We start from the raw sequence: 23,143 nt of genomic DNA, 5'->3' as shown, positions 1-23,143 counted from the left end.
CTACAAAAGTGGAATTAAAAGATAAAAATAGCATCCATTTACATACATTTGACATTGTTTCTCATATTCATCCCTAACTTCATGCATATGTACCAAAACTTCAACCTCATGATCAAGCCACTGTTGCAAGGACTTCTCATTGATCTGAAGTTTAAGATTCGGGTCTTTATGTTCTAACTGTATTTATAATTATAGACTGAATTAAATGAATGTCGGTAAAGATCTGAATCACGTACCTGAATTATTGCCGAATTACCAATAGCAATGACTGGAAAATATAAGAATGACTAAGAATAGAAGTTTTGTGCAGGTTGCAAGGTAAATTCAAAATTCATATACCAGGGTTTTCTCGTGCTGAGGATTTTCGAGCTTCTAGCATCTCTTTCAACTTCTTGGTAGCCATTGCAGCCTCTTCTGTCTTCCTCTGAAGAACCTGCAGGAATGAAAAATTACCTGAATGAATATCATACAAACTGCTCCGATTGCAAAAAAAATAATTGTAGCAATGTTTTCAATGAATATGCAGATCAAGATGAATATGCCCAGTAATAAGAAAAAGAATGAGTAGATGATCCAATTTCTTATTGGTAAAAAAATAATCACAATACAATCAAATACAAGTGGAAGGCTATTAATAGAGAAGTTCAACAACATCATGGCTAATATATAAGAACTATAATCAACCAGCAATTGAATTATCAGAGTTTGCACCATGTTCTGTGCAGGGTGCATTCAGTAATAAAAAATGAACTTTTTTTTTTGTTGAATGCATTTATAAAATTATTTACTTAAGAACCAAACAAATGTATGTGTCATGTTGTATTATAGACATCAAAGGGTTTGAAAGCTTAAACATCAACAACAATGTGAAATTAGGAAGATCTACCACCTTGTCCATTTGAAAAAAATATTACGAAGGATCTTCTTTTTCCTCCTAAATGCACTATACATTTTGAGAGCTTAAACATCATGTTTTTCTCAAGTCAACCCACTGTTCAGCTTATTATATTGCATATCTGTTGGACATGATTTGACAACTAATTGTAAAAAAGACCAATATCCAAAGAGCTGGTAGTATGACTAACAATTGTAAGCTTCATCCTTTAAAATGAACCAGTAAATTCACTTTATGAGTAGAGCAGATATAATAGCCACACAGTATATCTTAAAACAGAAGAATAGAACTACATAAAATCCACATGCAGACAGGCTAATACTGAACAATATCTCAGTATATTAAAACATAACTAATCAAACTTCAATCTTAGCATGAACTTAAGAAAAAAAAAGCATACAAAGGACTCCCTTCAGAGAAACATTCTACCATTTTTTGTCGCTGATTTAATGCTTGCAGTTTCCGACGTTCATACTCATTTCTCCTTCCCTCTTTCCTTAACTGATTGAGCCAGTGCATCAAAATGAAACTCAAATTTATAATCCAGAAAAAATTATACAGAAAAATGTAATAACCTAAAAGACACAAATAACTTACTTTTATAACAAAAGGTTAGATTATGAATTTATAATGCATGAGAAAAAATGCAATAACATGAGCGCCAAGCTAATTGATTGTGCTAGATGACTAGAAAAGGATGTATAAATTTAGGCTATTTGTTGGCATACTATCCAAAAGAAAATTTTCCTTATGCTATTCAAGTTGATGTTTCCTTTAAATAAACAAATATCATGATAAAAGTTAACATCCAAATGCATGACAACATAGTGGTGTTTTAGGTCTGATAAGAGTAATGTTTTCTTACGAATGATAAAGTAGAAGAATGTAGTTCCAACTTCCAACAAAAGGAAAAATAGATAACTTAAATGAGATATGCTGCAACTAAAACAATTTAATAGATTTTCTTTGCTTTACTAACACGAATCCTAAAGAGCATAATGCATGCCACTGCAAAAATACCTGTAGAAGTTCCTTCTCACGAGAAGCCTTCCACTGCCGAAACTGTTCTGCCTCTTGTTTTATCTTATGTTGCAATTGAACCTGCAGAATGAAACAGTATCAGTGCCAAACAAAAGAACCAGAATGGATTTGAATGGTGATAGAAGATATTTAGTTGAAAGAACAACCTTCTGAGCCTTAATGAATTGTATTTCATCTTGCAGCTTCTTTGCTGCTTCATCACTCCTTTGCTTTTGCTTTAGAAGTTGAACTTGGTTCTCTTGTTTCTTCTTGAGATTTATAATCTGTAAGAATAATTTGGCAAAAATGAAGTCTAGAAAATGGGATAAAAAAAAAGAAATATAATATAGTTTGGCTGAAAAGCTATTAAAAAACCTATGGTAAAAAATCAAGGCAAAAAAAGTCACCTGTGCTTCTAGGGTCTTTAATTTCTGCAGGTAGTCATCTGGCAATTTGTGTGTTTGTCCATCAGAGTTAGCAGAAAGGTTTTCCACTTCAGATAACAGCCTGTCTCTCTCTTGCTGAAATACTCCTCATTAGTTGCATGGATAAAGAAAAGCAGAAACTCAAAAATCTGTGTATGTTGCACTGAAGAAAATCTAATCAACCTGCACTGTTCTTTTTTCTTCCTCAAGCTCCATGAGCTTCTTTCCAAAGTGTTGCTTGAGAACAAGAGTGTCACATCCCCCAAAAGTTTTCATCTCAGACTGCAGACATAAAAAAAGTTGTCAGCTAGACACTCTTTATATAGAGAACTCAAGAAATTGTTGAATTGTACTGAATTATCCAAATGAACATTTGATAGAGGAAGCTAAAACATATTTGATACAAGTTAGAGATTGAAATCGATATACAAGAAAGAAAAAGAAAATCACAAACAAAATCATGTTGTCAATAATTCAATATTGACTCCACCCATCCTTATGTCTTAGTTAAGCTACACATAGATGGAACAGCCCAATAGTAATCAAAACGGAAAGACAGCAGCTAGCAAGAAAATTTCTGGAGAACCTTGCTGGTCTTTTATACCCTTTGAGGAATGAGCTCTTATCTGAAAGCACTAAGTGTTTGAGTTAGTGGTTTGGGCCAAACGAAATTGATAGGCCAGTTAGCCCATCAGGTCCGGGTTGTGACATTTGATGTCAGAGTTGACCTAGTATTTGAGCATGGTGAGGGAGCTCGAGTAGGAAAGTGCTACTCGTGGATGAAATCAAAGGACTCGTCACAGCGTGGAGCCACCATTGGGCTATGCCTCATATGCACCATGCTAGGATTTGATTTGGGCTATGCTGAGCCTTGACAAGGATATCAAGTCCTTGAGTAGGTAAGATTAAAACATTCTGATTAGTCCCACATCAGAAGTGAGCAAGACTAAGATTGACTTATAAGGATCTGATGAGCATAATATTATTATCAACCTTAGCTTAAGCATTTTACCTCTTCTTCCACCTCCATGTATGTCTTCTCCCCTACCTTTTTTCCCCTTCTTTAGGTGAATCCATGCCAAGCGACCAGGGGGTACCGACATATGGAATGTCCAACCGTACCAGTGTCATATCAATCCATCCAAGAGCCAACATTGGTACCAAACCGAGATTCAAAACCTCGATTGAGAATTCAAAATGACACATTTTTTAAAATGTGTTTTTCTTTTTCGAAAACATTATTAAGCACTCTAGTTACTGAAATCATGCTTATTTCAGCACCAATCTAACAAACTATAATTCAAAATTCAGATTAGTCAAAATGTTTAAGCATGAAGCATTGACTTTTTCTCTGAATTTTTTATTTGAATAACTGAAAAACATGAAATTGCAAGTGGGAAAACTGAAAATGCTTGAAAAGGATAACTTTAAACCTGTCTAAAACCAAAACAAAGCTGATTTGTAAAACCTTGACGGCTGACTCTACTAGCATCTACACGGCCATATCAAACCACTTGAATCATCATTCACCCACATATCTAAGGCTCACAAAGATGTTTCTTAAAGTACATAAACAGAAACCATTTTTTCTTTTTTTGCTAAAAAAGAAAGGTTGTTGCATTTATATTTATAAAGAAACACAACCATTTGGTTGCAAATTCTTTCTGCAATCTTATCAGATGAACATTTAATTCTATAATCTGAGTGATAAATTTTGACACGTGCATACTATATAAGCATACATAAATAATCTAGTAATACATGACAGGGACTACTATAACTTGTACACAAGTTTCTTTAGAATCGACAAGAAAGCAAGCATTATTACAAGATTTAATGGAAGTTTGGATCACCTCTTTCTGCTCCAGTTGCCTATTTAACTCATTCAACTCCTTGCCCATGGAGTCTTGCAACATTTCGTATTCCCATTCTTTGGCTATTTCTTCATCAAATTCCTTCGAACTATCACCTGCTGGCACAGCGACATTTAGGTTATGAAGTTGTAGAACACAATAAAAATTTAAGAATATATAATAGGATTGCAAAATAGTGAAGAGTTAAGACTGTCATCACAAAGTGTGTGAAAAGAATTGCCTCCGAGGTTCTTAGCCAGCTGGAAATGTAAGCTTTCTGTGCTTTGCAAGCTCCTCTTCAGCCCTTCTGCTTTCACAAAGCAGGTTCTACCTTTCTGAAATCATAATTAAGAATGCCATTATCCCATTTATCAAATTGACAAAACTCCACAATTGAAAGATTATTGGCCCCACTCAGTCAGAGTATAATCAGTTGCTAATAAGCCAAATTTAAAGGGTAAAAAGGTAAAAAGAGCAAGGTTCTGGCTCATATACTTGAAAATCTCTTTCGAAATGCTCACTAGCTTGTTGACCGTGGTACTCGCAGAGTTTCCTACAAAGATCTTCATTGGTAGCTTCCAGCCAAGAGATTCTCTCTTTAAGAGTCTACAGAACAAAAGCACACAGAGCTTATAGAGAGAACATCAAAAAATACTTATATAATGTTATAACAAGCATAATATAAAGACAAGCACAGAGGCCAAAATATGGCTGGTTGATCCACAGAAGGAATCTGCTCATTTGTTGCATTGTCTTGTACTTAGATGTCCTACTAGGCAATTGCACTTATTCTTTTCGGAACGGTCATGCGGGTGCTTGCTCAAAGGGATGACAATCAACTTGACGGCCTAAAACCTCTCTCGAGCCTTTTTTCAGGAAACATTCTAAATTCAAGCTTATGGTCCATGAACAATCCAATATAACATGAAAGAGAATCAACTATAGTGACACTATGCAAGTCATTGTATGCTTATGTCTAAGGGGCCAATTAGTGACCAATGGTAATGAACGCTCAGCAGAAGGAAAATGTTACCTGGACTTCATCAGATTCAGTTCCTACACCACGAGAACAGGCTAGCTCTGCTTGCAAGTATTCGATATGTTGGTGCATCCTTAGAATCTCATCTGATATTGGGTTCCTGTTGACCTGGTAAGAATTCACAAGATAAGGAAAGCACTTGCATGCAGAGAAAAACGAATCTCATTTCTAACAAAGGATAATGATCTCTGCAAGATATCACCAAAGTCATAATCTCACAATGGGCTTATTCTCAATATTGCGAGCACGGTTAGCATACTTCAATGTGTTGAGTGTTTCCTCTGCATTGATATCAGCTGGGCTGATACAGGCTGGAAGAATTAAAGACAACAGAAATTAGAATCCTCAGCTTTAGAATCATAGGAGAAAGATCTGATGTTACAAACTAATATTCTTTAGATGATGTTCATGTGCATTGCAATCATCATGTAAAAATGATAATGTGATATGAAAGATATGATGTGTTATTTTACCAATATACTCAACAACAAACAATAAGCAGTTCCAAACTATACAGTATCAGGTACATGGATCCTTCCCTATCATTTATGGCAATACCTGCACAATTTGAGGATCATCACTTTCTTTGTTAATTATTTGTCATCAAGTCCTCTCTCTCACCCCTTCAATCTCTAATTTGAACTGCCTCACCTTCCATTCCAATTCAACTCCAGACCTTTTTGAAAGGTTTTCCTCTTTTATGAGTTGTTAGAACCATGGTTCGCCTGATATGAATGAGTTCAACTATTTGTCCTTGAGGTTATTTTTCAAATCTTAGAAAATTTTCTTAATATCCTTTCTCAATGTATCCCATAAGTTGTTTAATATAAATTTCTTCTTCAAAAAAATTATTTAAAAATATAGACTTCATATCTAATTAATAAATTTATCATTTGTTTTAAGCAACTAAAAAGATAAGTAATCTAATAGTTTCTAGCAACGAAAGCATATATCTCATTATAGCTTTTTGCTTATATTCTTTTGATACTAGTTTTACTTTGTATTTTTTTATTTCTCCTTGAGCATTCTTATTTACTTTGAAAATACCTTTGACACCTATAGGTTCACGACCTTTAGGTAAGTTGTGATCTCTCTCATTTTTTGTTTTTATGGCATTAACCTCTTCATCTATTGCTTGATTGCATCTTCAAAAGAATAACCACTTCATCAGTATAAAGACAAACAAGCTTAAATTAGTTTATCACCTCATGCAATTGATAATGATAATCAATTGATAATGGAGTTAACCTTAACTCCCCCTGTCTACATGTCATACTTGAGATAAGTCATTCTTGAATTCAAGACCTAAGAATTCAAGTGATATCTCTGAAGATGATGTCAAGGCTTGACATTCATTCTTACATAACAATTTTGAATGATGGCAATTGAAGCAATTCATCATATTGTAAGATATCAACATGTAAAGCTGTGAAGTAAGATTTTGATATCATTACATGATGTACACATTTCAAATATTTTAGCAAGTGTTGCATTTCTATATATGGCATCTGTTCATATATCTCTTGATGATGCAGGCATGGCATAATCATAGCATCAGTGTTTATAGCATCAAATCAATTCATATATTTCTCCCCCTTTGTCATCAACAAAAAGCATGGTAGATGTGATACCAAGAGAACAATATAAGCAAGTTGTCAAGCATATAAAGGAAGGCATGATACGTATAATGCTTTGAATACTTCTTCTCCTTTTATGTTATAATTCTTTGTGCGAAAGTCATTTTATCAAATCCATTTCGAAAAAAATATTTTTCACAAGAGTGTATTTGATTTTTGTCATTCCATTTCGAAAAATCCTTTTATGTTATAATATTTTTCGAAAAAAATATTCTTTCATACATTCGGACAAGATTATGCTACAGGTTTTCAAAAATCAAAACATTTCAACACATGGCAATCAAGTGATTTGATCATTCGGACACATGGCAATCAAGTGATTTGATCATCCGAAAAATAATTTTGACTAGTTTATCTATTCGGACACATCAACATTCCTAATTCTTTTCTTATGAAATCAAATTGTTTTTCACTTAGTGGTTTTGTAAAAATATCAGCTAGTTGATGTTTAGTGTCAACGAACTCTATGGATACGTCATGATTAGTAACATGATCTCGTATAAAGTGATGTCTAATATCAATGTGTTTTGTTCTTGAGTGTTGTATAGGATTCTTAGTCAAGCATATTGCACTTGTGTTATCACATTTAATGGGAATATTTTTAAGATTAACTTTGTAATCTTCTAAGGTGTTTTTCATCCATCTAACTTGTGCACAACATGCACTTGCTGCAATATATTCAGCTTCGGTTGTTGATAGTGCAACCGAGTTTTGTTTCTTAGATGACCAGGAAACAAGGGCATGTCCTAAAAATTGTCATGATCCTGATGTGCTTTTTCTATCTAGTTTACAGCCAGCAAAGTCCGCATCAGCATCAGCAATTAACTCAAAATTCTTTGATTTTGGGTACCATAATCCTAGATTTGTGGTACCATTAAGATATCTAAGTATTCTTTTAACTACCTTGAGATGAGATATCTTAGGGTTTGATTGAAATCTAGCACAAAGTCCTACACTGAACATGATGTCTGGTCTGGTTGCAGTGAGGTAAAGTAAACTTCCTATCATACCCCTATAAGTTTTTTGATCGAAGCTTTCTCCACTTTCATCAATTTCTAGCTTAGTAGAGGTGCTCATAGGAGTGTTAATAGCCTTTGAGTTGTTCATATTAAACCTTTTTAATAAATTCATAGCATATTTAGTTTGACTAATAAAGATGTCATTGCTTAGTTGTTTGATTTGCAAGCCTAAGAAAAATGTTAATTCTCCCATTAAGCTCATTTCGAATTCAAGACTCATAGTTTTAGCAAAAGATTCACAAAGAGATTCATTCGTAAAGCCAAAAATAATATCATCAACATAAATCTGAACAATGAGAAAATTTTTTTCAAAATTCTTGATGAACAATGTAGTATCAACCTTGCCTTTTGTGAAATTATTTTCGATAAGAAAAGAACTAAGTCTCTCATACCAAGCCCTTGGGGCTTGTTTTAAACCATAGAGAGCTTTAGTTAATCTAAACACATGATTAGGGAGGCTATTATTTTCAAATCCAGGAGGTTGTTTAACATAAACTTCTTCGGAGATAAAGCCATTTAGAAAAGCGCTTTTAACATCCATTTGAAACAGCTTAAAATTATTACTACTAGCGCAGGCAAGGAGCATCCTTATGGCTTCCAATCGAGCCACAGGAGCGAAGGTTTCTTCGTAATCGATACCTTCTTCTTGGTTGAAACCTTTGGCCACTAATCTAGCCTTGTTTCTAACCACGATACCATTTTCATCTTGCTTATTTCTGAAGACCCATTTAGTACCAATAACTAAATGGTCATTTGGCCTAGGAACAAGCTTCCACACCTCATTTCTCTCAAATTGATTCAATTCATCTTGCATTGCGATAATCCATGAATCATCTTTCATGGCTTCGTCAGCACATTTGGGTTCAATTTGAGAAAGAAAGGCGGCGTTCGCACAAAAATTTTTAAGAGAAGATCGTGTTTGAACCCCCTTTGACATGTCTCCTAAGATTAGCTCCTTGGGATGAGCATCTACATACTTCCAATCCTTGGGTAAGGATGTTTCGGAAGTGGATGCATCCAAGTTGCTAGTTGGAGAAGGGGTTTCATTTAAATTCAAGGAATCAAAATTAACATCATCATCATAATCATTTTTCCTGATTTCGGAAATCTCATTGAAAACAACATGAATGGATTCTTCGATAATTAAAGTTCTTTTATTGAAGATACAAAAGGCTTTAGAAACCGAAGAATAACCAAGAAAGATTCCTTCATCGGATTTAGCATCAAATTTTCCTAAGTTATCCTTTTCATTCAAGATAAAACACTTACACCCAAAGACTTTAGAATATGAAACATTGGGTTTTTTGTTGTTCCATAACTCACAGGGAGTTTTGGTTAGTAGAGGTCTTACTAGAACTCTATTCAAAATATAGCATGCAGTATTTACGGCTTTGGCCCAAAAATATTTGGGTAGGTTGTGTTCATTCAACATGGTTCTTGCCATTTCTTGTAAATTTTGATTTTTTCTTTCTACTACTCCATTTTGTTGAGGATTTCTAGGAGTAGAAAAATTATGGTTGTATCCATTGAGTTCACAAAATTCCTAGAAATCATGGTTTTGAAATTCACCACCATGATCACTTCTAATTGACGAAATCATAGAACCTTTCTCATTCTGAACAAGTTTACAAAACTTGGTAAAATATCTAAGGCATTCACTTTTCTGTTTTAAGAAGTAAGTCCATGTGTATCTGCTATAGTCATCCACAATGACGAAGGCGTAATTGCTACCTCCTAGGCTTAATGTGGAGATTGGTCCGAACAAGTCCATATGGATCAGTTGTAAGGGCCTACAGGTGCTTACTTGATTCTTAGATTTGAAACTACCCTTAATTTGTTTACCTAATTGGCAAGCATCACATACATTATCTTTGATGAACTTGATATGAGGAATTCCTCTTACAAGTTCTTTAGATGATATTTGAGTGATTAGTTTCATGCTAGTATGACCTAATCTTCTATGCCATATCCAAGCATCCTCATTCAAAACAGAAAAGCACATTTCATTACATAAATCATTGATGTCAATAGTGTATACGTTATTTTGTTTCAATACAATCATAGATATGTTTTTGTGTGATTTTTCAATGATGCAAGCATTAGATTCAAATCTGACAATATATCCTTTATCACATAATTGACTAATGCTCAAGAGATTATGTTTTAAACCATCAACTAACAAAACATCTTCAATAAAGAAGTTGGATTTGTTACCTATGGTTCCTTTGCCAATGATTTTACCCTTGTTGTTGTCTCCGAAGGTGACATAGCCTTCATCTATGCTAGTGAGCTTAGACAATTGAGATGGATCTCCGGTCATATGCCTTGAGCATCCACTGTCAAGGTACCATCTCTTGCTCCTAGCTTGTGATGGTTTAGTTTTCTACAAGAAAGGATGATTTTTAGGTACCCATTTGCTTTTGGGTGCCTCACAAATAGATTTATATTGTCTATCATGTTGCATAGAATTTATCATGGTTCCTTTAGGAACCCAAATCAATTTGTTTGGACTAATTTTCTTGATTGGACAATAATGCGTCTTGTGTCCAAATTTGTAACAAAAGTTACATTTGTTTTGGTGTCGAACATGTAGGATGGTGCCTTTTATGAAGATGGTTGGATTTTGGTGAGAACTTCTCACAAATCCAATTCCACTTCTTTTGGGAATGTGACCCTTGTTTGCAAGGATCATGTTCAATGACTTGCTACCAACCTCGAATTTCTTCAAGGTGTCTTTAAGTAGCAAGTTTTCTTTTTGGAGAGTTTCTAGATCATGGCATTTGATGCATGGATCTAAACTATCATGATATTCAGTTTTTAACTTATCAAAATCACAAGTAAGACTATCATGCTCCTTTTTTAGCAATTTATATTTCTATGGATCTTGAACTTTGGAATCTTGTCGAAAATGGTTTTTCGAAGTCTTCTCTTCCAATGATCGATTGGAATGATTTGGAGAAGAAGGCTTTCGCTCTTAATGCAAAGGCTATGAATGCCTTATTTTGTGCACTTGATAAAAACAAGTTTAATCGTGTTTCGATTTGTGAAACCGCATTTGATATTTGGCACACACTCGAAATGACTCATGAAGGCACAAGTAGAGTGAAAGAGTCAAAAATCAATCTTTTGTTACACTCTTTTGAACTTTTCCGGATGAAACCGAGTGAGACTATTGGCGACATGTTTACCTGTTTCACGGATGTCGTCAATGGTCTAAAAGGACTCGGAAAAAGTTTTTCGGATTTTGAGCTCGTAAATAAGATTCTAAGATCCCTTCCTAAAAGTTGGGATCCTAAAGTCACTGCTATTCAAGAGGCGAAAGATCTAAACAACTTCCCTCTTGAAGAACTAATCGGGTCATTAATGACCTACGAGATGACTTGTAAAGCTCATAAAGAGCAAGAAGACATCCTTCCAAAGAATAGGAAGGATATGACACTTAAAACTTTAGAAGACCACTTGAGAGAAAACTCAAGTGATGAGGACTGTGACGATGACTTGGCACTTCTAACAAAAAAATTTAAAAAGTTCATTAAAAGAAACAAGTTTAAGAATGACACAAAAAACAAACTTGAACCCAAGAAGGACTAAGTTATTTGCTATGAGTGCAAAAAGCCGGGACACTACAAGAGTGATTGTCCCCAAGTCAAAAAGAGAACATCAAAGAAGAAGGCGCTCAAAGCAACATAGGATGATTCGAGCGCGTCCGAAGAAGAGGAGTCCAACAAGCACAAAAATTCTTGAAGGAAGAACGAGTTTGAACCCCTTTTGATGTATCTCTTCTAATTAGCTCCTTTGGATGAGCATCTACATACTTCCATTCCTTGGGTAAGGAAATTTCGGAAGAAGATGCATCCAAGTTGCTATTTTGAGGAGAGGGGTTCATTTAAATTTAAATTATCAAAACCAAGATCATCATCAAAGTTATTTTTCTTTAACTCAGAAATTTCATTAAAAACTACATGAATAGACTCTTCTATAACTATAGTTCTTTTGTTAAAAATACGAAAAGCCTTAGAAATGGAAGAGTAACCAAGAAAGATGCCTTTATCGGATTTAGCATCAAATTTTCCTAAGGCATCCTTTTCATTCAAAATAAAGCATTTACAACCGAAAACTTTAAAATAAAAAACATTTGGTTTTTTGTTATTCCATAATTCATAGGGAGTTTTTGATAGATATGGCCTTATTAGAACCCTATTTATGACATAGCAAGCCGTATTAATGGCTTCAGCTAAAAAATATTTAGGTAGACTATGTTCATTTAACATAGTTCTTGCCATTTCTTGTAAATTTTAATTTTTTCTTTTAACTACCTCATTTTGTTGAGGATTTCTCTGAGTGGAGAAGTTATGATTATATCCATTAGATTCACAAAATCTTTGGAAATCACGGTTTTGAAATTCGCCATCGTGATCGCTCCGAATTGATGAAATCATTAAGCCTTTTTCGTTTTGAGTAAGTTTACAAAATTTAGAGAAACATTTGAAACAATCATTTTTGTGAGCCAAGAAATAGGTCCAAGTGTATCTACTATAGTCATCTACAATTACGAAGGCATATTTGCTTCCTCCTAAACTCATTGTGTCAATTGGTCCAAATAAGTCTAAATAGATCAATTGCAATGGTCTAGTGGTGCTAATTTGATTTTTTGGTTTGAAACTAGTTTTTATTTGTTTTCCTAGTTGATAAGCATCACACACTTTGTCCTTAACAAACTTCATATTAGGAATCCCTCGTACTAACTCTCTATATGAAATCTTAGATATTAGTTTCACACTTGCATGACCTAATCTCTTATGCCAAAGCCAAGCATCATCATTTAAAACGGAAAAGCATATTTCATTATTAAGTTCATCAAGGTTGATGGTGTAGACATTATTTTGTTTTAAGGCAATCATTGATATGTTATTGTTTGGTTTGTCAATAATACACACATTAGATTCAAATCTAACGATGTAACCTTTATCGCATAATTGACTAATGCTCATCAACTAGCAACAAATCATCAATTGAAAAACTTGATTTGTTACCTATGGTTCCCTTGGTAATGATTTTACCTTTGTTGTTGTCTCCGAAGGTGACATACCATTCTTCTGCTAGTGAGCATAGAGAAATGAGATGGATCTCTGGTCATGTGCCTTGAGCATCTACTATCAAGATACCATCTCTTGCTCCCAGCTTGTGAGTTTATCTACAAAAGAGGATGGTTTTTAGGTATCCATTGTTGGGAAAATCTTTGGGGGCGACATCATATACGCAGCGGAAGAACAAGAAAACAAAATCCCCGACTCCCAAAGAGATGTTCGTCGTCGTACGAAGATTGGTGCGCAAAATCCACGAAACTGAAAAAACTACATATAGAATACATTGTTTACCTAGGGAGATCATATATCCCTGTTTCCTTGTAGATCCTTAGAAGAGGGTGAAGGAGGTCAAGCGTTCTCCTCTCTAGCGGTGATCCACATAGCAGGGCCGCGACGACGCTCCTTAAAACTCCAGGCCTGCTCTGAGGTGGAGAGGGGAAGGAGAATAGGAGAGGCAAGTAAATGCTCTAGCCTATGAGGCTCTGAGTCCTTCCTATTTATAGAGGTCCCCTATCAAACCCTAATGGATCCTCGCCTAGTGGGTATTGGATCTGCATCCAATAACCCAAGCCTTTTAGATTAATAGATCTTTATCCAATAATCTCTCATGGGCTCTTATTGGATCTCGTCCATGGGATCTAATCATTCAGGGGCTTATTAGATATCCAATAAGACAAGGGCTCCGTCGGATATCTCATATCCGAACCTCTACTCATCGCAATGCCTACCATATGTGTGTGACCCTCTAGGCCCAATATCGAGCTGGTTGTGAGTCATACCTGTCAGAACTCCTTCTAACTCAGTGAATTATTATCTCTATAATAATTCACTTGACTCATCGACTACGGACGTACTAGGCCACTACGCCGTAGTCCCCAAACGATATAAGGGAATCCAATCCATTGGACCTATCTGCCCTCAGTTACTGTGTACCTAATGTCGCTCATCCATCTAATATCCTAGAGACCGTATATCGAGCATGGTGCTGTCAGACCCATACGGTTTCTACTCGAGTCTCGCTCTAATTGGATTCTCCCGGAGAACTCTTTCTCTCTCAACCCGAATGACCCTGGCCAGGGATTTGTCTGAGCAAGAACACATGGGATATTCCTCTCATGACGCTGAGAGTGGATGATCCTCTATCGATACTCAATAGCCCTCGTAAGGTCGACTACTACTCCCAGTGACCAACTGTACTAGATTTGGGACAACCAAACCTATAAGTATGGTATCAAAAGAGTGGAGCACTCATAGGACATCCTTGGTGTCTCAAGTCTAAGGATCAGATATACCACTAGGGCTACGGAATTGCTATCTGACAATAAGGCATCATCAACCATCTAGCATTCTGTAAGCGGATCAATCAGTGAACTCATTCTCCAATGAGCACCTGTACTGTATCCCTAGTGTCCTTATACGAGCAGATATGAGACCCGCTATATCCATCATATGGACAGGTATACAACACACCAGTCTGTTCGGTTATCATGATGTCCCTCTCGAGTAACCTATGACTAGGATTATTTAGGATATGTGTTTAAAGGTGAATCGATCTTATTTTCGTGATTTCATCACGATCCGATTCTCATTGCACAAATTTAAGGACATCATAATATATATATGCATATATGCAATAGTTATAAAGCGATATATGCCAAAATATAATAAGCAAAAAGATTCTATATCAAGTCACACGTGCCATCACTCACGTGATTGGCTTGCTAGGCACCTATGACTAGCAACCTCCCACTTGACCTAAAGCCAATCACCAATGTGTCTGATCCCCATCTGACCCCTGTGATGCTCAAAGACAATCTGAGACAACGGCTTTGTCAGTGGATCTGCAATGTTATCTTCGGATGGAACTCTTTCCACTGCTACATCTCCTCGGGTTACGATCTCTTTGATAAGGTGGAACCTCCTCAGAACATGTTTAGATTTTTTATAAGACCTAGGTTCCTTCGCTTGACCAATCGCCCTGTTGTTATCGCAATATAAGGAGATCGACTCCTCGCTACTTAGCACGACTCCCAAATCTGTGATGAACTTCTTCACCCAGACTCCCTCCTTTGCTGCATCTGATGCAGCAATGTACTCCGCCTCTGTGATCGAGTCAACAGTAGTATCTTGCTTGGAACTCTTTCAGTACACTGCTCCTCCATTCAAGGTATACACGTACCCCGAATTCGACTTGCTATTATCGACATCAAACTGAAAACTTGAGTCTGTGTAGCCTTCAACCTTAAGGCTACTACCTCCATATACAAGTAAAAGATCCTTAGTCCTTCTCAAGTACTTAAGGATACACTTTACTGCTTTCCAGTGCTGCAAGCCTGGATCTGCCTGATACCTCCTCGTGACACTCAGAGCATGCACTATATCAGGCCTAGTACATAGCATGACATACATGATAGACCCTAATGTTGAGGCATAAGGTATCGTATCTATGTTTGCCCTTTCTTCTGGAGTCTTTGGGGACATACTCGTATAAAGCGATATCCCATGTCTCATCGTTATAAGATCTCTCTTAGAATTTTCCATGCCAAACCTTTTGACAATGGTTTCTATGTACTTGGACTAGGACAAGCCAAGCATCCTCTTGGATCTATCTCTATAGATTCTAATCCCCAAGATATAGGATGCTTCCCTTAAGTCCTTCATGGAGAAGTGTTTAGATAACCAAGCCTTTACTGTGGATAGCATTCCTACGTCATTCCCAATGATCAAGATGTCATCCACATATAACACCAAAAAGGTGATAAAGCTCCCACTTACCTTCCTGTACACATAAGGCTCATCTTCGTTCTTAACGAAGTCATAAGATCTGATTGCCTCATTAAATCTTATGTTCCAACTTCGGGAAGCTTGCTTTAGTCCATAAATGGATCTAAGCAACCTACACACCTTATCTGGGCAGTTCTTGGACATGAATCCCTCAGGTTGCATCATATACACCTCTTCCTCGAGGCTCCCATTGAGGAATGCAGTTTTCACATCTATATGTCAGATCTCATATTCTCTGCATGCTCCACCTCCTCGGCCCCTTTCACGACCAAGCGCTTTCCCTCCATGAGAGCAAGGGATCAATGACTTTCACGGAAGTCCCGCCTCTGCGGTACCATGACGCTGCCATGCCCATGACACTACTCTCCGTCGCCACGCATCTACATCCCTTTTCTTCCCAATCAGTAGATATGCCTCTGTGGCACTCCTCCGAGTCCACCTCCATTATAACTGATGTTTGATTTTGGGTAGCTAAATCCCTCTGGACTCGTCGTCACTTCCTCGCCCCTTTCGACCCCCTGCTTTAACACCTCTGTGTTCTCTAAGCAACTCCCTCTGGTCGATGGAAAGACAAACTGCAACTCCCATGCATGGCCTCTGCCATCACATTATAGGGTTTGCACCGATTCTGTTCTCCTTAGCTTCCTTGGTAGCAACGTTCGTTTACTCAACCTTGTCCTCTGACTTGTCGGGCTCCCTTAAGCGAATATGAGCTCTGGAGTAGTCCAACTCTCTAGTTGCTTCGATCATACCTCTGTATGATCATGTCCCTTCCATAGGACTCACTGGTACTTGCATTCAAACTTTTTCCTTTGGTGGAACCCAACCCCCATATGCTGATGACCAAGGTTTTCATCCGATGCAAAATTCGATGCACGCACGGAAGACCCGCCTCTGCGATACCATGGCCTTCACTCCTTGAATCCATAGCCCTTCTTACCGTCGTGTTGTTCCCCGAAGTGGAGCTTTCAGTAGCTCCCGATCATACCTCCGTACGATCTAGTCCCTCGCGGGACTATGTCATGTGTATCGCATTGCCACGAACTGTTCCACCACGTTCCGCTGCACCATGTCGCCTCCTGGTGACATCTCTATTGCATTCTGATCCTTATGGGATGAACTCGAATTGTGAACCCTTTATGTGTGGCCTCTACTAGTACATCGCAGGGTCTCTTCCACCTTCGATTTTGTTCGCTCCTTTGACAATCGACTTTCATCCACCCACTCTTAGGTCACACCTAGATGAAGCACCGCTCTAGGACAGTCCATCGCCTAGTAGCTCCTGAAGTCCCCCAACTTCGTTGTAATTAGTGCCCCATTGTCTGGATCCTAGGCCTCTGCCCCTATTAACACAATCTTCGCTGCACACTGTTTCCTATTTAACAACTTGATTTGCAACACTATGGCATATTCTTCAACAGTACCCGCCTCTACATCCTCTTGCCCCGTGCTAAGGCCATCTGAACTCAACTTCACCTCCGCAAATTGAGTCGCCTTAGTTCCTCCATCAAATGCTTTTCCAAGATAAGGTGCATGTGCCCAGAAGCTCCCTTCGTCTTTGGCACCATGCAAGATGAGTCCGCTCCGTCAGAATGAAGGACCCATGGAACAACATGCCTCTGTAAGAGTTCATGTCCTTGACCTCTGTCTAAGGAAAGCACTGTGCCTCTGCTTCATGTTCCAACTTCTATGCTGGCTCCCTTCATGCGGCTTGGGTACTTCGCTAAGTTACACCCAAGTTGCTCCGCTCCTCGTTTTTTGCATTGAGTCGATGGTGGCCCTCGCGCCCACCATTCCACGAGTCAGCCCTCCCTTGAGTCCGATCTCCATATCGACTCCAAGTGTGCCTTCATTTGTGTTGGTTTGGGTCGCTCCCCCACGTGATCTCGCAATACATCCACCAATGCATTCTCTTGAGCGAGATTATGCGATGACTCCTCGCCGCTTGTTCAGTCCATTGAGCTTCGTGGAGTTGTTGTTTGTTGAGGTACTCCTCCTCAACTTGTGAGGTCCGACCCACATGATTCTCCCTCCCGAGAGCCAGGACTTATCCCCCTTGGATAACTGTCTCGTTGGAGTAATATCTCTCTTCATTTCGGAGGCCACCATCCCCTTGGGCTACTTTAATCTACTGAACAAATTATGCGTTGTTCTGCCTCCTGCAAACGCACTTGCTAAATTGCTACTCCACGCCAATACAAGCCCCGCTGCACCACTCAAAGCCTAGCAACATGCTGAACTTGTTGCACACTTCAGCCTCCTATGGACGTATCCTTCATATGCCGACGAGAAAGTTTCAATGCTCCATGGCGCCGAGTTTTGGTCACCTTGGGATGGCCATGAACATTCCATCGTCCGCATACAATCTCATGCATGAGTACCAAATTCTTCGAGCCAGCAATTCCCCTCACCTCTGTGAGATTTGCATAACTCTTTTGGTCATTGAGCAACTCATTCCACCTTACATGGTCTCATCCTTTACCAAGCGCCTCGCTTGCTTTGAGCACCATCAAGTATAGTTGTCAACGTTAAGCCATAGCTCAAACTCAGCCATCCCAACCTTTGTGCGCTTCGTATTCTTCCAAGCTTGCCTGTTCTCGTGGTGCCTCTTGCGCGAAGGGTTGGCCATTTCTCTGAATGTCAATGTTAGATGCCCGCTCCTCCAAGTGACTCCTTTTCCCTATATCTCCATGCCCGTTTTCCTCCCAAACGGTCGCGTGTGTGCTGACTGCCCTCAACGCAGCCCCGCTAGGTCCCCCACATTTGCACGCTAAGTGTTTCTATGAGTGCTTGTCCCGCTCTGATACCATCTGTCATGGACTTAGCTAGTTTTGCCTAAGTCGTACGGCACCCTTGCATGTCCGTCCGCAAAGGTTAGCCTCCCCGAAGCCTCCCATGTCCCTTAGGACCCATAAAAGAGAGAACGGGTTAGAGAAAACGCCTCATTCGGGATCCACAAGCAAACATCTCCGAAAACACTTCATAGACAATGCAAATTACAAATAGACTTTACAAGCTCTGAAGAGTTGCACAACAAAGGGTAAAATGGTCCATTATAGACCAAAATCTCTCACATGTGTCCACATGACATAACCTTTATTTACAAGCCTAAAGCGGCCACCAATCTAACTAAAATGAGACTATTAAGCCTTCGGCCATCCCTCTACATGCTGTACAAAGCATGAACATACCAAAAGATATAAATATACATAAGCATTATATCAAACATCCTATTTAGAAGTTTGTCCGTGACAGGAGGGTGGGGTCGCTACCCTCGCCTACAGGCGGCACGCCCGCTGGCAGCACACCCGCTGGTGGCGCTGCCCCTGCAGCTGGGCGCCCCCGCAAGCGCCGCCGCCTCCGCGAGCGGGTGTCGTCCCCTCCCCGGGTGGTTCTGCCCGCGAGGCAGCGCACGCAAGCGGTGCTGCCTTGTCGGGCGGCCGCCCCTACTGGGTTTTTGCCCGCGGGAGCAGCGACCACAGGCGCAGTTGCCCTACGGCGCGTCACCACGCGAGAGCAGTAGCGGCAGGCACCGTTGCCCTTGCGGCTGTTGCTGCAGGCTGCCTGCCTGCATGCAGATGGCAGTGCTACCATCTGCGACGGCAGCGAGGGCAGCAATAGTTGCTGCCCTTTTTCGCTTTTGCGTCAATGATTTTGACGTCAAAAGCTTCTCCAAAACACAACACACACAGTTTAAAACCAATCTATCGCACGAACAACTTGGCTCTAATACCACTGTTGGGAAAATGTTTCGAGGCGACATCACATGCGCAGCGGAAGAACAAGAAAACAAAATCCCCGATTCCCAAAGAGATGTTTGTCGTCGTGCGAAGATTGGTGCGCAAAATCCGCGAAACTGAAAAAACTACGTATAGAATAGATTGTGTTACCTAGGGAGATCGTATATCCCTGTTTCCTTGCAGATCATTAGGAGAGGGTGAAGGAGGTTAAGCGTCCTCCTCTCTAGCGATGATCCACATAGTAGGGCTGTGACGATGCTCCTCAAAACTCCAGGACTGCTCTGAGGTGAAGAGGGGAAGGAGAATAGGAGAGGCAAGTAAAGGCTCTAGCCTATGAGGCTTTGAATCCCTCCTATTTATAGAGGTCCCCTGTCAAACCCTAATGGATCCTCGCCTAGTGGGTATTGGATCTGCATCCAATAACCCAAGCCTTTTAGATTAATAGATCTTTATCCAATAATCTCTCATGGGCTCTTATTGGATCTCGTCCATGGGATCTAATCATTCAGGGGCTTATTGGATATCTAATAAGACAAGGGCTCCGTCGGATATCTCATATCCGAACCTCTACTCATCGCAATGCCTACCATATGTGTGTGACCCTCTAGGCCCAATATCGAGCTGGCCGTGAGTCATACCTGTTAGAACTCCTTCTAACTCAGTGAATTATTATCTCTGTAATAATTCACTTGACTCATCGACTACGGATGTACTAGGCCACTACGCCGTAGTCCCAAGACGATACAGGGTAATCCAATCCATTAGACCTATCTGTCCTCAATTACCGTGTACCTATAGTCTCTCATCCATCTAATATCCCAAAGACCGTATATCGAGCATGGTGTTGTCAGACCCATACGGTTTCTACTCGAGTCTCGCTCTAATCGGATTCTCCTGGAGAACTCTTTCTCTCTCAACCCGAATGACCCTAGCCAGGGATTTGTTTGAGCGAGAACATATGAGATATTCCTCTCATGACGCCGAGAATGGATGATCCTCTAACGACACTCAATAGCCCTCGTAAGGTCGACTACCACTCCCAATGACCAGCTGTACTAGATCTGGGATAGCCAAACCTATAAGTCTAGCATCAAAGAGTGGAGCACTCATACAGGACATCTTTGGTGTCTCAAGTCTAAGGACCAGATATACCACTAGGACTACGGAATCGCTGTCTGACTATAAGGCATCAACAACCATCCAGGATTCCGTAAGCGGATCAATCAGTGAACTCGTTCTCCAATGAGCACCTATACTGTATCCCTAGTGTCCCTACTCGAGCAACTATGAGACCAGCTGCATCCATCATATGGACGGGTATACAGCACACCAGTCTGTCCGGTTATCACGATATCCCTCTCGAGTAACCTATGACCGAGATTATTTAGGATATATGTTTAAAGGTGAATCGATCTCATTTCGTGATCTCATCACGATCCGATTCCCATTGCACAAATCCAAGGACATCACAATATATATATATGCATATATGCAATAGTTATAAAGTGATATATACCAAAATATAATAAGCAAAAAGATTCTGTATCAAGTCACATGTGCCATTACTCACGTGATTGGCTTGCTGGGCACCTATGACTAGCACCAATTTGATTTTGGGGTCCTCAAAAATTGATCTACTAATTTTGTTATTCATCATTGAATTATTTATAGTTCCTTTAGGAACCCATATCAACGTATGTGGGCTAATTTTCTTAAATGGACATTTGTAAACAACATATCCGGATTTACAATAAAAGTTACATTTCAAATGAGGTGAAACATGTAATGTGGGTCCTTTAATGAAGGTGGTAGGATTTTGATGAGATCCTCTCACAAAACCAATTCCACTTCTATTTGCGATGTGACTCTTGTTTGCAAGGATAATGTCCAAGCCTTTGCTACCGACCTTAAACTTGTTTAAGGTCTCTTTAAGTAGCAAATTCTCATTTTTTATTGCTTCTAAGTGTTCACACATAGTGCATGGAGGAGTTTGAAGATTATCAAGCTTATTTTGTAGTAAGTCATGCTCTTTCTTTAATAGATTGAACTTCTTACTAATAGTTCTACACTCATCAAATAATTCATGAAAAGTGATAGAAAGTTCATCGAAAGATAAATCTTCATTAATTAAATCACATACCTCTCCTCCTAAAGCCATTAGCGCGAAGTTTGCCTCCTCTTTGTGTGTTAACTTCTTCATTCTTGGAATCACTTGAGTCGTCCCAAGTCGCTTTCAAAGCTTTCTTCTTCTTCAGTTGCTTCTTCTTGGCTTGGGGGCATTTATTTTTGAAGTGCCCTAGCTTCTTGCATTCGTAGTATATTACTTGGTTCTTTTTATGTTTAAGTTTTTTTTTTGTATCATTTTTAAATTTGTTATTTCTTATAAATTTTTTAAAATTTTGAGTTAAAAGTGCAATGTCATCGTCACTGTCCTCATCACTTGATGTTCCTTTCAAGTAGTCTTATTGTGTTCTAAGTGTCATATCCTTCCTGTTCTTTGGAAGGGGGTTCTCGAGCTCTTCATGAGCATGGCACGTCATTTCGTAGGTCATAAGAGACCCAATAAGTTCTTCGAGAGGAAATGTTTTAAGGTCCTTGGCCTCTTGAATGGCCGTAACTTTTGGATCCCAACTCTTTGGAAGGAATCTTAAAATTTTAGTTACTAGTTCAAAGTTAGAAAATCCTTTACCAAGAGCTTTAAGTCCATTGATGGCATCCATGAAATGAGTGTACATGTCTTCGATGGACTCACTTGGTTTCATCCAGAAAAGTTTGTAAGAATGCACAAGAATGTTGACTTTGGACTCTTTCACTCGGCTAGTGTCTTCATGAGTGACCTCAAGAGTTCTCTAAATATCAAAAGCTGAATCGCAAATCGAAACACGATTAAATTCATTTTTGTCAAGTGCACAAAATAAGGCATTCATAGCCTTTGTGTTTAAAGCAAAAACCTTCTTCTCTAATTCATCCCATTCGGCCATCGGAAGAGAAGACTTCTGAAATCTATTTTTGACAATATTCCAAAGCTCAAAATCCATGGAAATAAGGAAGATCCTCATACGAGTCTTCCAATACGTGTTATCTGACCCATTGAATATAGGTGGATGTGTAACATAGTGACCCTCTTGCATGCCGGAGTAAGCCATCTATCTTGGGTATTAAACCAAATATAAGAGTAAGCCTTGCTTTGATACCAATTGTTAGGATTGGAGTGGCACTAAGAGAGGGGGGGTGGGGTGAATTAGTGCAGCGGATTAAAACTAATAAGTTTGAAACCGAATTCGTAAATGCGAGGAGATTTCGATTCGACAATAACTTGAGTAAAGTGAGAAGATGAAAACGAAAGCTTGTTGCAGTTTGAATAACAATTTCAGAAAGGTAAGTACTCACACATTCAAGGAACAAACCAATTTAAAGTGGTTCAGTCAAATGACCTACATCCACTTGCAAAACCTTCTTCGATGAGGCTCCCAACTTCCACTAGCAATTTACTTTGAAGGGAAAGGACAAATACCCCTCTTACAACTTTTACAAGTGGTTCACACTCTTATAAATTTTCAACGAAAAGGAAGGAGGTGAACACTTAAGCAATTGAAAATAAGGCTTGCTAAAAACTTTACAAAGGCTTTTGTCTCAATCTATTG

General features: G+C 38.9%; 1 protein-coding gene across 1 annotated transcript; it reads right to left on the bottom strand.

Annotated features, from left to right (window-relative positions):
• LOC135679394 (kinesin-like protein KIN-4A) lies at positions 1–22,645 on the bottom strand. Its single transcript, XM_065193123.1, has 16 exons — positions 22,451–22,645; positions 19,293–19,426; positions 6,280–6,377; positions 5,452–5,543; positions 5,227–5,340; positions 4,689–4,799; positions 4,435–4,528; positions 4,194–4,309; positions 2,524–2,622; positions 2,323–2,436; positions 2,083–2,199; positions 1,916–1,996; positions 1,325–1,396; positions 340–433; positions 237–268; positions 1–144 (listed from the first exon to the last, which is right to left on the bottom strand). Exons 1-16 carry the CDS (start codon positions 22,643–22,645, stop codon positions 1–3), a joined length of 1,707 nt encoding a protein of 568 aa, XP_065049195.1.
• Between the last annotated feature and the right edge of the window lie 498 nt (positions 22,646–23,143).

The sequence above is a fragment of the Musa acuminata genome, chromosome BXJ1-1, assembly GCF_036884655.1.
Source record: "Musa acuminata AAA Group cultivar baxijiao chromosome BXJ1-1, Cavendish_Baxijiao_AAA, whole genome shotgun sequence".
Taxonomy (NCBI): Eukaryota; Viridiplantae; Streptophyta; class Magnoliopsida; order Zingiberales; family Musaceae; genus Musa; species Musa acuminata.
The sequence above is the reverse complement of the archived record's forward strand: the minus strand, read 5'-3'. Positions and strand labels throughout refer to the sequence as shown.

What these genes read in the sequence shown, in the direction of transcription:
- LOC135679394 (XM_065193123.1), bottom strand. Translation starts at nt 22,645, where the DNA reads ATGGCTTACTCCGGCATGCAAGAGGGTCACTATGTTACACATCCACCT. An exon ending in TAAAGACCCTAGAAGCACAG is followed by an intron (nt 2,200 to 2,322) that starts GTGACTTTTTTT and finishes TTATTCTTACAG; the next exon opens with ATTATAAATCTCAAGAAGAA. An exon ending in GTAATTCGGCAATAATTCAG is followed by an intron (nt 145 to 236) that starts GTACGTGATTCA and finishes CTTAAACTTCAG; the next exon opens with ATCAATGAGAAGTCCTTGCA.